The 14,014-nt window shown below is 40.5% G+C and overlaps 1 protein-coding gene across 15 annotated transcripts in view; it reads right to left on the bottom strand.

Annotated features, from left to right (window-relative positions):
- Positions 1-14,014, bottom strand: part of DOCK10 (dedicator of cytokinesis 10) — a 226,103-nt gene that overhangs the window by 137,195 nt on the left and 74,894 nt on the right. For 14 of the 15 annotated variants that reach the window (XM_065558013.1, XM_008165874.4, XM_065558018.1 and 11 more), the window contains exon 2: positions 6,574-6,693. In XM_065558013.1, the coding sequence (XP_065414085.1) occupies positions 6,574-6,693 (120 nt within the window). The remainder of the gene's footprint in view (positions 1-6,573; positions 6,694-14,014) is intronic. The other variant, XM_065558014.1, reaches the window with a different exon arrangement.

Genomic DNA, 14,014 nt, shown 5'->3' with positions numbered 1-14,014 from the left:
GTGGTGCCGCCTCCTTTTGAGCTTTAGCCCAATACACGTAGGAGACCCAGGTTCAATTCCCCCTCTGCCTGATGTGGAAAAGGGATTTGAACGTGGGTCTCCCACACTGCAAGAGTCTCCTAACCACAAGGCCATGGTATCTTCAGGTATGGGGTTTCTCAGTGTCTCCTCTTGAACATGGTGCATTTTGTACCAATAATTAAGTAGTCATTGGAGTATGGATTTGAACTGGGGCCTCCCATATTCTAGATGGGTGTCCTAACTACCACGCTGTAAAGACAAACTCATTCTCTTTTGCTGGTCCAACAACTATTTCTTGTCTTCATGAATGTCTATGAATTGCCACTCCTTTCCTTTTGTCAAAATACACCCGAAAATCTAAATAAAATTTTTCAGGTTGACACTAAACATTTCAATATTACAAAAACATTTCGACCTTTTTGGTTCGGACAAAACTACTCAGCAAACTCAGCACAAATTTGCAAATGATTTCAGTTTCACACTCCATTTTTCAATGAACAAGCTATTCGTCCAAATTTTTTTTGCCCAACTGTCTATGATCATTTTCTTCACTACATTGGGCTATCCTGATTAAATGATATTTTAATTTTAATTTTAATTATTTTAAGGCCACAAATCCCCCAGGCAAACTTGTGTGGGTGAATCCCTGTGCTCCTCTGTATGTGTGTATATATATATCTCCTCAATATATGTTCCATTCTATATGCATCCGAAGAAGTGGGCTGTAGTCCACGAAAGCTTATGCTCTAATAAATTTGTTAGTCTCTAAAGTGCCACAAGTACTCCTGTTCTTCTTTTTGCGGATACAGACTAACACGGCTGCTACTCTGAAACCTGTGCTCCTATGGAGGCCCATTGCCTTCATTGGGGGTCCACTCATACAGAGCCCTTTGCAGGATCAGGGATTTAGTTAGTCCTGACAGCAACAACCAAGTTGCCCATCAACAACACAGCTTGTAAACTGAAGTCCATCATTATTAAGGACCATATACTATCCATGGCTATAAATTATGCAGATTGAGTGGGGTTGGTGGGTATAATAGAAAGCCTAACAGTATATACTACAGCTAAGAATTTTATCATTGTCATGATGGTGGCTGAGCTACAGACCCAAACAAAAGCTCTTCTGCTTGACAGCAGTGTAGAAGACTCCAGGTTGAATCCACTCACCATAGCTACTGTAGGGAACGCAGAATTTTTAATTCTTTTACCAAGAATGCTTCTTAATAAAACATAGGATTTACATAGCTTCTCATCAACTGATGTCAAGGTGCTGAGCAAAAAGTGGCAAATCTTTATTTCCCCCCATTTTACAAGTAGGGAAACGGCGGCTCAGCGATGCACCATATAGGTCACACACAGCAATACAATGGCAGAACAAGCAACTGAATGCAGGTCAGCTGACTCCCATACTGGTACTCTATCCACTGCATGCACAACACTGCCTCTCAAGAAGTCTGGACTGTACATAAAGGACTGGAATAAAGCAAATAAAAAAACTGCATGCCTTCAATTACAAGTGGATCGGTGTTGCCAGTTATTCATCTAAGTGGACTTGGCCAAATCTCCTGTTAAAAATTCTCTAAAGTAAAGGAATGCAACAGGTAAATTTACACAGAACCGGGATATGAAGATCTTGTATAATATTATAGTTAACTCTGTTTTTAAAAGCTGCACAGAACTTCCCTTCTCAGAATTAGCTGTGTTTAGACCACTAGCTTCAAACTGTCTTGCCACAAGAGCACTTCCTGTTCAGAGCTTAAACTCTTTTGTTGACTGTTGCTATAGTTCAATGGTTTTAAGACTGATCTGTTACTGCATTTGATCGCAGCAGAGACCCTTTATTTATGATAACAACTGAGTGTGAAGAATAGACACTCATACTCATTACTGCCAGATGCTGGGACTGGATGTTAGGGTCACTTGATGATTGCCCTGTTCTGATCCTTCCCTTTGAAGCACATGGCACTGACCTTTAGCAGAAGACAAAATACTAGGCTAGATGGACTATTGGTCTGAGACAGTATAGCTGTTCTTATATTCTGAAGGGTCACTAAAAATGAAGGCCCAGATTTACAGAATTCTGCATTTATAAATGTGTGCCAAATACCATGACTGTGCATACAATTATGGTTTTTAGATATGCACATTAGAAGCCTAATTGAAGTCAATGAGAATCTTCCTGTTGACTCAAAAGGACATTGGATCAGACCCCTGCTGCACTACTGCATGTTCATTTTTTAATATGCAATTGCATGCAGAGTTCTGAAATTCTGGCCTAACCATAGAGTCAAAAGCACACATAGTCATTTTTAAATTATCCTCGGAATGCACATGCAAATATAATGCTCCGGCTTCTAACAATGATTTTGCGAAGCATTCATGTACATGGCTGTCAGCCTCAGATGTTTGGTTAGTAAAAAAAAGCAATTAAATTAAGATCTGTGATCATCTCTCTTTCTAGATTCAGGTGGGACTGTATTTCAGCAGGAAAAGCCAAATTAAAATATTGCTGCTTATTAATAATTGACACAGAGTAACATTTTAAAAAATGAATTAGGAGCCTAAATCCCATTAACTTTCGATGACATTTAGGTTTTTAAGTCCCATTTTCAAAGATGACTTAGGTGCTTTTACTCTACATTTTTCTCATGTTTTTTTTTAAACTCTGAATGAAAGCAACTAGAAATATAGCTTTCAGGCCGATGCACCACAGACGGTCAGAATTGGTTCTAATTGGTCAGAAAACAAAGACCTTTCAAACTGCTAACCACACAAAACGTGTTCAGGTATATTAGGGCTCAGACTCAAACCCACTAAAGAAAAGCAGCTCAATCCTGTTCTCATTTAAGTAAACAGATTTACCATAAATTAATGTCATGGGCTTGTTCTATCTTGCTTTCCTTACCTTTTAAGGAAAGCAAGATAGAACAAGCCCATGAAATTAAAAAGACAGGAGAAGATGGAACCTCAATGATCCCAGAGTTTGCAGCACATGATCTGTGGTATAAAAGGGAAAGAATGAGAGATGCAATCTAAAACATTTTAAGGGGAAGCTTCAATATGTGTTTACATAGTGCTTCCTGTACCAATCTAATTTATAGGCTGAAATTCTCTGCTGGTGTAATTCTATTGAAGTCAATGGAGTTACTCCAGCAGAGAATTTTGTTCATTGACATTCCGTAAGGAGGAGCTCTGATACTAATTCCAGTACATTAGCTTCCTTCGCCCTTCTTTTCCCTCCACGCAAAAAAATCACTAATTTCATTTTAAAACAAACAACAAGCTAACTAACTGAACACTAAATATCACTTCCATATGAGTGCACATCGCTGCACTGAACACGAACTGCACTATATGTACAGTCTAAGATGATTGTATATTCTATAAACATCTGCAAAGCTATCACATTATCCTCCTTCAAACCCCTCCTTAAAATTCTCCTTTCCCATGATGCCTTCAAAAAGCTTGAGAACAGTTACGCTGCAGATGTACTGATTCCATTGCCTATCATGCTGCCCGATACGGTCTCATTTTACCAGGGGAATGGAGCAGGACGGACCATTTTGGAGATGTTATAACAGTGGTAGGCAACCTGCGGCCCATCAGGGTAATCCACTGGTGGGCCACGAGACCATTTGTTTACATTGACAGTCCGCAGGCACGGCCGCCCACAGCTCCCAATGGTCGCAGTTCGCCATTCCCAGCCAATGGGAGCTGTGGGAAGCATCACGGGCCGGAGGGACGTGCTGGCCACCACTTCCCGCAGCTCCCATTAGCCGGGAACGGTGAACTGCGGCCACTGGGAGTTGCGGGCGGACGTGCCTGCGGATGGTCAGTGAAAACAAATGATCTCGCGGCCCACCAGTGGATTACCCTGATGGGCCGCAGGTTGCCCACCACTGAGTTGTTATATCACTAGCATTACCAGTGTGGCATTGGCATAGTGTACATTTCTGTAGTAGACATTTCCACTGCAAGTATTTCACAGCACAGCAGAATGTGTAGTTACCAACTTTCATCCATTCATGCTATCCCAGGTCAGGTGATGAGCACAGCACAAAGTGGAAAGAATGACATGCTTTGTTTGAAGGGGAGATATAGGATATAGGAAATATAGTGGTGGGCAGAAGGGGATTCATTATAAGAGAGATCTGGGACCCATATGAATTGGTCATTTCTAATGACTCTGTAGTAGCACAAATGCAAAAATGTGGCTCCCTTTGCTCCACTGGAGACATTATGGTCTTTTTTGTGAATGCATTTTAGTAACAGGATATGTTCCATGTTATTGTCTAACAATGGAGAGGAAGGATGGCCCAAAGTAAATTACGGTTTATTATGTATTACGGACCCGGTGTTCAATTCCTTGCTCTTCTACAGACTCATTTGTGATCTTAGTCACTCTGTGCCTCAGTGTTTCATCTGTAAAATGGGGACAACAGTACTTACCTATCTCACCGGGGTATCAGTGAGAATAAATGCACTAAAGATTGTAGAAATACATCCTAAGTTCAGTGGTTCTCAACCAGGGGTCCGGGCGCCCCCGGGAGGCCGCGAGCAGGTTTCAGGGGGGCCGCCAATCAGGGCCAGCATTAGACTTACTGGGGCCCAGAATAGAAGGCCGAAGTCCACCACATGGGGCGGAAGCTCAGGGCCCTGAGCCCCACCACCCGGGGCTGAAGCCAAAGCCTGAGCAATGTAGCTTCGCGGGAGCCCCAGTGACATGAGGTCCCAGGCAACTGCCCTGCTTGCTACCCCCTAACACAGGCCATGGAATTTATATGCAGAAAATCAGTTATTGTGGCACAGGTGGGCCATTGAGTTTTTATAGCAAGTTCGGGGCGTGGCTCAGAAAGAAAAAGGTTGAGAACCCCGTCCTAAGTTGAAACAAAGGGCCAGATCCTCAGGGAACTCTCCTGATTGGCTGTACAGTTTTGAAACATGCAATTAATTTACTTATTATGGATCCATAAATATTATTTTAATACCTTAACAGCTCAGTTAATTATTATGGCTTTGCTTTATTTTGAAAATACACAAACATCCTAATCCACATTAGGTGACTACAAACTAAACACAAATCAGGGCTGGGCTGAGGATATCTGAGGCCTTGGGGCCACAGAGACTGAAGTACCTCTAATCATCATATTTTAATAATAAGGTCCATAGCTTCCTGGGGCACTATCAGACTGAATAACATTCAGAGCCAGGCTGGTTAAGGAATACAGGTTGGTTAGGTGAGCCAAAATTGGGTGTCTCTGCACACAAATAGTTCCTGCTGCCTGGCAGAGCCAAGCTGAAAATGGCCTATCCTGGAATTCTGTGTGCAGGAGACATTTCAGTGCAGGGAAGTATAGGAATAAAAACAGACACCCTTTAGTTGAGTGGCTGGAGTTTATTCAGTCTACTAAGGAGGTCAAACTGCCCTTGCCCTGGAGATGTAGGCACCGCTACTGCAATTGATTTAGACTAAAATGAAAGGAAACAAGATACCAAGGGAAGTACCCAGATTTGCTGTAGTGACTCAAAACACTGCTCCCTCCTGTGCCTGAATGCAACCCAATTGCTTTAGTGCCAAACAAGAGGCATTGGCAGGATGGACAAGACAGACATGGGGTTTTCAGTTTCTAATATCTGCAAAATAACATATATGATATAGAAATAGCTACAAAAGCTGACTCCAAAATAAAAAAAAAAAGGATGAGAACATAATGTAACAGCCAGTTAATATGGCTGAATGCCAGGAACCTAATTCTCCTTTTACTTAGAGGGTTGAACTCTTATCTTCAACTGAGTTGCTCCTGATTTTATGCTGCTTTAAGTGAAAAGAGACTTGAGTTTGAGAACAGACTAGTCTTGACCAGCTAAAAAAATTGAACTTTTGCACAATAGACGCTCAGAACAGTGTAAAAAAGATACAGGAATTAATCATAAAATGGGATATGCATTCCGCATTGTTTAACTCTGTTCCTTTATCCCATTATAAACACAAGCACATTAACACAGTGCACAGGAAGAAAAGAAATATGTCCATTTAGAAATACAAAAACAAACAACAAATTAGATTATGTAGGATAGTGACAGTGCTATGAGCTGGCAGCAACCTAGTACGGCAGTCACCTCATGGTTTAAATATATGTCAGATAGGTGACATTTGATCTCTAGCTGAAGGCTAACAGCAGCGTTCCTTGGCTGTTTGATTTCAATAACCAAACGTTAATTGGGACAGAGTAAGTGAGATTCCAAAGTAAACGATGATTTGTTATTTGTATAATGGTAGCACTAGAGACTCGCTGCCCATTACGCTGGTCACTGTCTAAGACACAGTAAATCTCCTGAACTCCTGAGATATATATGACGATCACTAAGGATTTGCACTGTGTCTGCTCTTGGAGTGGGAGGTGTGCAGCAGGAAGAGAGAAGGGAGTAAAAAGTTGCCCCAAAATAAAAGATATATGGACCAGTTAGGAGGCTCTTCTGTGGCATTTCACCTTTCCGCCATGTCTACAGATTAAAAACTGTAAATAAAACACATTTCATTGTACTTACTGAAAAGTCATCGTTAGGAAACGTAATGAGATCTTTAAGAGGGTTGTCCCCAATATTTCTTTCAATCTCTGTGATGACAGTTTCATAATCCAAGGGCTCCAAAAGTTTGGGTTTCTCCTGCTGTGGAATAAGAAAGTACAATATTATGTCTCGACTCTCATACTCTCCCTGAATTCATAAACTGAACCGGGTCTCATTTTCCAATACTCTTTCGACATTGAAGTATTAATGAGTTTTGTTATGTTCAGAAAGAGCACAATGCTACTGAACTGAGAATATCCATGTCAATACAGTACAAGTGAACCAGGCAGGCCACTCAGAATGTTCATTTTCATCCTGATTATTTCCCGATAACCAATATGCCCTGGAGTTAACAGCACTCTGCAGACATCATCACAGCACCCTATGGCATCATGATAATGTACTCATTACACTCAGAAATGTTCTTTATTTTAATACAAAGCATTAGAACTGCATATGGACAATATTATTTTAAGTGAATCAGCTGCAGAATGAATGACCTACTTTAATTTCAGTTGTTTCCATTAGCCGAGTGCTGATTCACTCCCTTGCTCTCTTGTGCTTTGCCACTTCTTAAATGCTGGTCGCTTGCTAGCAATAAAAGTACCACTGCACAGTTTTACTTGGCAATGATCTAGTTCCTCTGTCAGGATAAACTATTTGGCATTCAGCCCCATAGTTTCTCCTGTCAGGAACTGGATTATTCCCTCGTAAACAAACCATCATAATAGTGCTATTATTGCCCAAGTGAGGGGTTAGTATAGAAAAATTCTCAGTGGAAACAGCCAAGAGGTGAATTCATAGTGCCTCAATATACAGTACAAAAATAGAGATGGAAGACCCCACATACCGTGCAAGCACACTTTCAAAAATAAAAACCTCACAGGTCAGACAGAGTGACAGAAACCATCTGTCTCATTCCAAGAGTCTTTTTGTAAGTATCAAAGAGACTAAGATGGGGAGGAGAAAAGAAAATGACAGAGAGGAAGAGAAAGTAGGGAGGAGTGAGACAGAAGGAGACAGGCACACAGAAGCATGTACTTTGCGCAGAGAAAGTTCATGCAACATAGTGGTTGCCATTAAAAAGTCACCATTTACCCACAGTTATCACACTATGCTATCCAAGGTACTGCAGTATTTCCTTGTCTTCAGACCAGGATGTAACCATGGAGTTTCATAAAGGGACCTATCAAACAGGTTTCTCCAACACAGCATTTATCACTTTGGACTATGGGTCTCCCTCTGTTCTTTGAACCTGTTTCATACATTTAACAGTTACAGTTATCCCAGAAATTCCTACTCAGCGCCTAGCTGTACCTCCCCCTCCCCCATTTGTTAAATTGGATTCTTCTCTAGCTTTCAGAAATACCCCTGGAAAACTCAACTAAATAACAATAGCATACGGTACAAAGGAGTGTTATACACTGGGATCTACCCTAGCAGAGAACCAAATTGTTGAATGGTTGATAGTGGAAACCCAATTTACAGGTAGGGAAATTCTCACTTTTTATTCCTGATCAAGTAGTTGTCTATGTAGTGCCAATGACTTGAGAGGGAAAGACCTTTCCAAAGCAATAGCACTCAGCACCCACCATTCAAGCGCAGCACCTGCTGATGGTAAGAAGTCAAAGCTGTAGAGCCTTGTAAAGAACATCACCTGGCAATTCTAAACAACACTTCTGCAAAAGCCCTTTCTCTCTCAGCATTTGATGTGACCAAAGAAGAGGGGTCCATGAATGTTGCTGGGAGTGGGATCGTAAGGCATTATATGAGAAAACAATACAGGACTTTATCTACCTTGGCATGGAGGATACAGAAACTTTTGACCTTTCTTTGAGGCTGCAAGGCCATTTATGAGAAATCTGAACGCATGAAGGCTACATCAATAGAACTAAAAGGCTCCTATGCCACATCCAAATTGTGCTAAACTCCCCTCGATGGATTAGGACATGGGCAAAATCTTGGTAGGGAAATTTCCTGAGTGAGATGACAGGAAGACTGATGTGCGAATAAACCCTAGTACTGTTCTGAGTACTGCTTCATAGGAGAGGGAATCTCCAACTCCCCTGGCCAAAGGCCATTTTAAAAGAGGGGGCGTCTAGGTGAAAATTGGTTATAGGCTCAAAATTAAGGGAAAAAGCTTTATAACTAAATTTAGACTCCATGGCAGGACTAGGGAATCAAATGTTAATTTTAGATAAGATATTTGACAAAGGGATGGGACTTCAGTATCAACCCATTCATTTTCCTTTGGACTGTCTCAATGGCAGAAATTTGTCCCTCGAGAGTACTACCTGACAACACAAAACCCACCTCTGCTAAAAGAACTCTAAGATCCAAGTGATTTTAGCTGTCTTGGTGTGATGTTTCTGTCTGAACACATCAATTACCCACATGCTATTATAGGCTTTGGAAGTGACTGGACAGAGAGTCAGCTGGCAGATGTAGTACAGCTGCACAGGGAGAAAAAGTCATGGAAGCAGATAATTGGTCTGTCAAGCAAGTTCAAACTGCAAGAGGAACTCCATTGGTCCAGATGTTAAATGAGCTGGGACAGAAATTGTATTGGGGTGATCGCTGGTAACTGCTGACTTTCTAATGCATCCCTGTATGGTGAGCTGGCTCTCAATTTGCATTCTCTCTTCTTTTCTCTGTCACACCATTCCCCCAAATGGCTTTTTGCTTTATACCTTCTCCTCCACCTTTCCTTATTTTCCTCTTTCATGTCTTCTCTCCTGGCAAAGTAAAACACTTAACTTTTCTCTTAGATGTTCCCAAGTCCTGTTCTGTAAGGTTGTGACTTCAGTGAGTGATACAGTATATCAGGCCCTAAATCTCTCTGATGCATAGCTTCTTGCACCCAAACATCAACACTTAATTTGATAATATCACATTGACAGAAGGTGTGTGCTGATCACCTCATGTCATCGGCCAAAGCAGCACAACTGGCTCCCACTCCCATCTCACCACTGTTTGAGAGTTCCTTTCCAATTATGGTAGCTCATCTGTACATCAGTATTACCAACCCCAAGTGTTTAACAATTACAAGTCGGCCTCTCCAAAATTAAGATGGACTTAAAAATCATGATTTAAAAAAAAAAAAATCCTTTTTGTTTGCTTTGATTTTGTGCCTTTAGGGTTCACTTTTCTCTGCAATTACAAGGACTAGAAACTTTTTAAAGATTCTCACATAAACACATGACACCAGGAGCTGGAGCTTTAAGAAAACATTAACTATTATGACACTCACGATAATATCGTGAGAGTTGACAACAATGGCTCTTCACCACAAGTCCAGTGTATAGAGTTATCTTATAAATTACAGCTCATGAGACTGTAAGGACAAATTTTCTAGTATTCAAATCACTGGGGAAGAGCCAATATGAATCTGAAGGAGGATTGCACATAAGTGCTGGGTTGGAGATTTTTGGTACAAAGTTTTCGATTCTTGTCATACAATCCCCTCGCCCTTTTTTTGAATTGGCATAAGGCATCTAAGATATAAAGAAGAAATAAGGTGTAACCAGCAGTGATGACTAAAAAAGGAAAGCTAAAGTAAAAGTGCTATCTGAATCGTGATGGAGAGATGTCTCATGATGTATTATTTTTTTCCTGTTTGATGGTTTTGCTAACATGCAGACTGACTTTTCTCCAGAACATTTATACTAGTGTGACAGGAATCACCTCTCTCCCCAACCCTACACTATCTCAAGATATTGAGGCCCCCAACCTATTGAAATTATTGAGAATTTTTTGCATTAGGGCTACATGACAACTTCTAGCTCCCTTAGGTTTGCCACACATTGATACTATGGGATGTTGCATTCCAGTCTCCCTGTATGTGGACATGTCAAGCAATATGAATGTGCAGTCAGGTAAATATGTGCCAAATCATACCCTCCATGCCAATAACCTGAAGAATGACCAAGTCACTATTTGGATTTCAACTCACAGAGCTTCTTATAAATCAAACTGGGAGTGGGTAGAGTTTGCCTAAATCATAAAATGAATAGTCAAAGGGCTTTCCTAAGCTACCAATGCACTGAGATGAGCAGGGGAATTCCACAGATGTCAGGCCATTCTCACAAAACTCAGTGTGCTTTGTGATATTCTCCAGTTCTCTATCCAACTAAAGAGCACCCTGTCTCTTGGGGAAGCTACAAAACATCTGAAAATTCCTGTGAGGTTGGAAATGGATGATGAGGTCTACTCCTGTCCCTTAAAAGTGGAGCCTCAAACTCTTAGACTTTAAGGTCAGAAGGGACCATTATGATTGTCTAGTCCAGTAGCTCTCAAACTTTTTTACTCGTGACCCCTTTCACATAGCAAGCCTCTGAGTGCTTAAATTATAAATTAAAAACATATTTTAATATATTTAACACCATTATAAATGCTGGAGGCAAAGCAGGGTTTGGGGTAGAGGTTGATAGCTCGCGACCCCCCATGTAATAACCTTGAGACCCCCTCAGGGGTTCCGACTCCCAGTTTGAGAAGCCCTGGTCTAGTCTGACCTCCTGCACAACGCAGGCCACAGAATCTCAGCCACCTACTCCTGTAATAAACCTCTAACCTATGTCTGAGCTACTAAAGTCCTTAAAGACTTCAAGGTGCAGAGAATCTTCCAGCAACTGACCTGTCCCCACGCTGCAGAGGAAGTTGAAAAACTCCCAGGGCCTCTGCCAATCTGCCCTGGAGGAAAATTCCTTCCCGACCCCAAATATTGTGATCAGATAAACCCTGAGCATGTGGGCAAGACTCACCAGCCAGCACCCAGGAAAGAATTCTCTGTAGTAATTCAGATCCCACCCCATCTAACATCCAATCACAGGCCATTGGGCATATTTACCACCAATAGACAAAGATCAATTAATTGCCAAAATTAGGCTACCCAATCATACCATCCCCTCCATAAACTTATCAAGCTTAGTCTTGAAGCCAGATATGTCTTTTGTCCCCATTGCTCCCCTTGGAAGGCTGTACCAGAACTTCACAGAGATCACACACTGGGGCCACTCTGCAGCTCAAGGAGAGGAATGTAGATGCCATATTGGCCCCTCCTTCCTCCTCAGAAACTGAAAAGTGCTCAGACTAGAAGATCCTGGAGCACCATCACACTCAACCTTCCAACTTGCTTTCTCTTTGCTCTGACAGATTTTAGGGCATTTAGATGCTAAAAAGATGGGTGTTGTAGAAAACCCTAAAGCATAAAGAGAGGGAGGGAGAGATTTCAACAGATCTTCTTCAACAGAGAGTATTATTTGGCAGAGGATCTTTAACTGAAGTCAGCTGAGATCTTCAAATGAAGTTTTAGGGATCAAAATCTAATTCATTCACATACTTTGGTATCAGTGCAGCAACATGATATTACAAAATACCAATATGAAGTATAAATGCACCACAATTTCATTATGTACAGTCACCACACAACAGCATGATATACTGTCACAAGGCATCATGCCATGTTGTCTACACAATATGTCATGACATCCCATCATAGTACTGTAGCCTAGCATAAGACAGAAAATGAAAATACAGTTTTCCTTCATTCAACTTTTATAAAATACTGATTCTTTGTGTTATGGGTTCAGACTTTGGTGGCAGAGAATTGGATGTTAAATAGTGATTTATTTTTTCCCTTGATTTGTTTTTTTAATTTTCATGATGACTTCCTTTTCTACAGTTTTTTTAATGCACAATAACATTAGCAGGAAGGGGTGAAAAACAAAAGATTACATTAATTATTCTTTGATTTCCAGGCTTTAACCCAAAGCTCTCTGATGAATGCAGTTAGACTCAACAATGTCAACTGCTGTTTTCAATAATTGCTAGCAGACTATTCGGTGCAGCACTTAAATATTTATGCTAATGTTTCCCCAACAATATACACTGCAATAAGCAGGGACAAATGTTATCTTTTTTTCCCTACCATGAAATTATAACAAGAATGTATAAAAGATGCATCACTATATTTTGAGGATCATGGACACTATTTATAATTGCGAAGAAACCCTGTTAGTATTTCTGATGATGCAAAATAATCCATTCTCTTCAACACACTGGTTTGTTCCTCTCTTTTACTCTACCTGCTTTAGAGATAATTCTGTCCATCTGAAATTCCTGACGTCAAAGCTTCAGCGTGTAATAAGCTCATGAGCTCCTTCTATACTGATCCCTGTACCTTGAAATATTAAGATCTCTGTGTTCTCATTAATGTTAAGACTGTGCAATGTAAATACCAACTCTACTCTCTATATCAGTGGTTCTCAACTAGGGGTATGCATACCCCTAAAGATATACAGAGGTCTTCCAGAGGGCACATCAACTCATCTAGATATTTGCTTAGTTTTACAACAAGCTACATGAAAAGGCCTAGCAAAGTCAGTACAAACTAAAATTTCATACAATGACTTGTTTATGCTGCTCTATATACTATACTCTGATATGTAAATACAATATTTATATTCTAATTGATTTATTTTATCATTACATGGTAAAAATGAGAAAGTAAGCAATTTTTCAGTAACAGTGTGCCATGACACTTTTGTATTTTTGTATTTCAAGTAGTTTTTAAGGAAGGTGTAACTTGGCGGTACGCAAGACAAATCAGACTCCGGAAAGGGGTACAATCGTCTGGAGAGGTTGAGAGCCACTGCTCTATATAGTCAACAGTTAAGATTTGGCAAAACTTAGCACTGATGCATTTTGCATTTCTGATGGGAAATCCTGGCTGTTTTAGTTAGTAGTATATCTTTAGATGAAGGGGACTGACTGCTCAAGTTTTCTTGTCACGTGCAAAGAATCTTCTTGTAAGAATGTTAGGATTAGTGTGTTTCTCCCCACCACTGCTGGCAGAGAGATCTGTAATGGAGCAGGGCTGATTTACAGCTTTAACCACCAAAGATGGTCTCTCCTGAATTTAACTTGTCTGTTTCTTTTGGAAATGGACCAATTAGACAATTTTGCCGCCAAGACTGTATTACTTGGAATTAGATTTTTATATTGCTTTTTATTTTCTCTATCTCAAATGAGAAATGAATTATAGTAGCTGTGCTGGAATGATTATGTGAATATAAAAGAGGCACTCACCAGCACCCTACCTACTATAATAACTACTTATGACAGCACCTTTTACTATCCAGAGAAAGTTGTTGAGCACAATGGAGTCTTCCATACCCTTTCTGAACAGTGTTGAGAGATCTATAGTGTGCACCTGAGCCAATACCAGCAATAGATAATTTCCATTTAATTTCACAAATGTAAACCAGCCCATAACTTTTCCACCAGTGATGTATTGCTTCATCAGCATTGAGCAAAATCCCACCTCCTACAATGAGATCTAAACCCATAATCTTCTCTTCCAGATGGAATGGTGTTACTTTCCCAGCAATAATGACCCAAAATATCCACATAATTGATTTTA

The sequence above is a fragment of the Chrysemys picta genome, chromosome 9, assembly GCF_011386835.1.
Source record: "Chrysemys picta bellii isolate R12L10 chromosome 9, ASM1138683v2, whole genome shotgun sequence".
In the NCBI taxonomy this organism is placed as follows: Eukaryota; Metazoa; Chordata; order Testudines; family Emydidae; genus Chrysemys; species Chrysemys picta.
The sequence above is the reverse complement of the archived record's forward strand: the minus strand, read 5'-3'. Positions and strand labels throughout refer to the sequence as shown.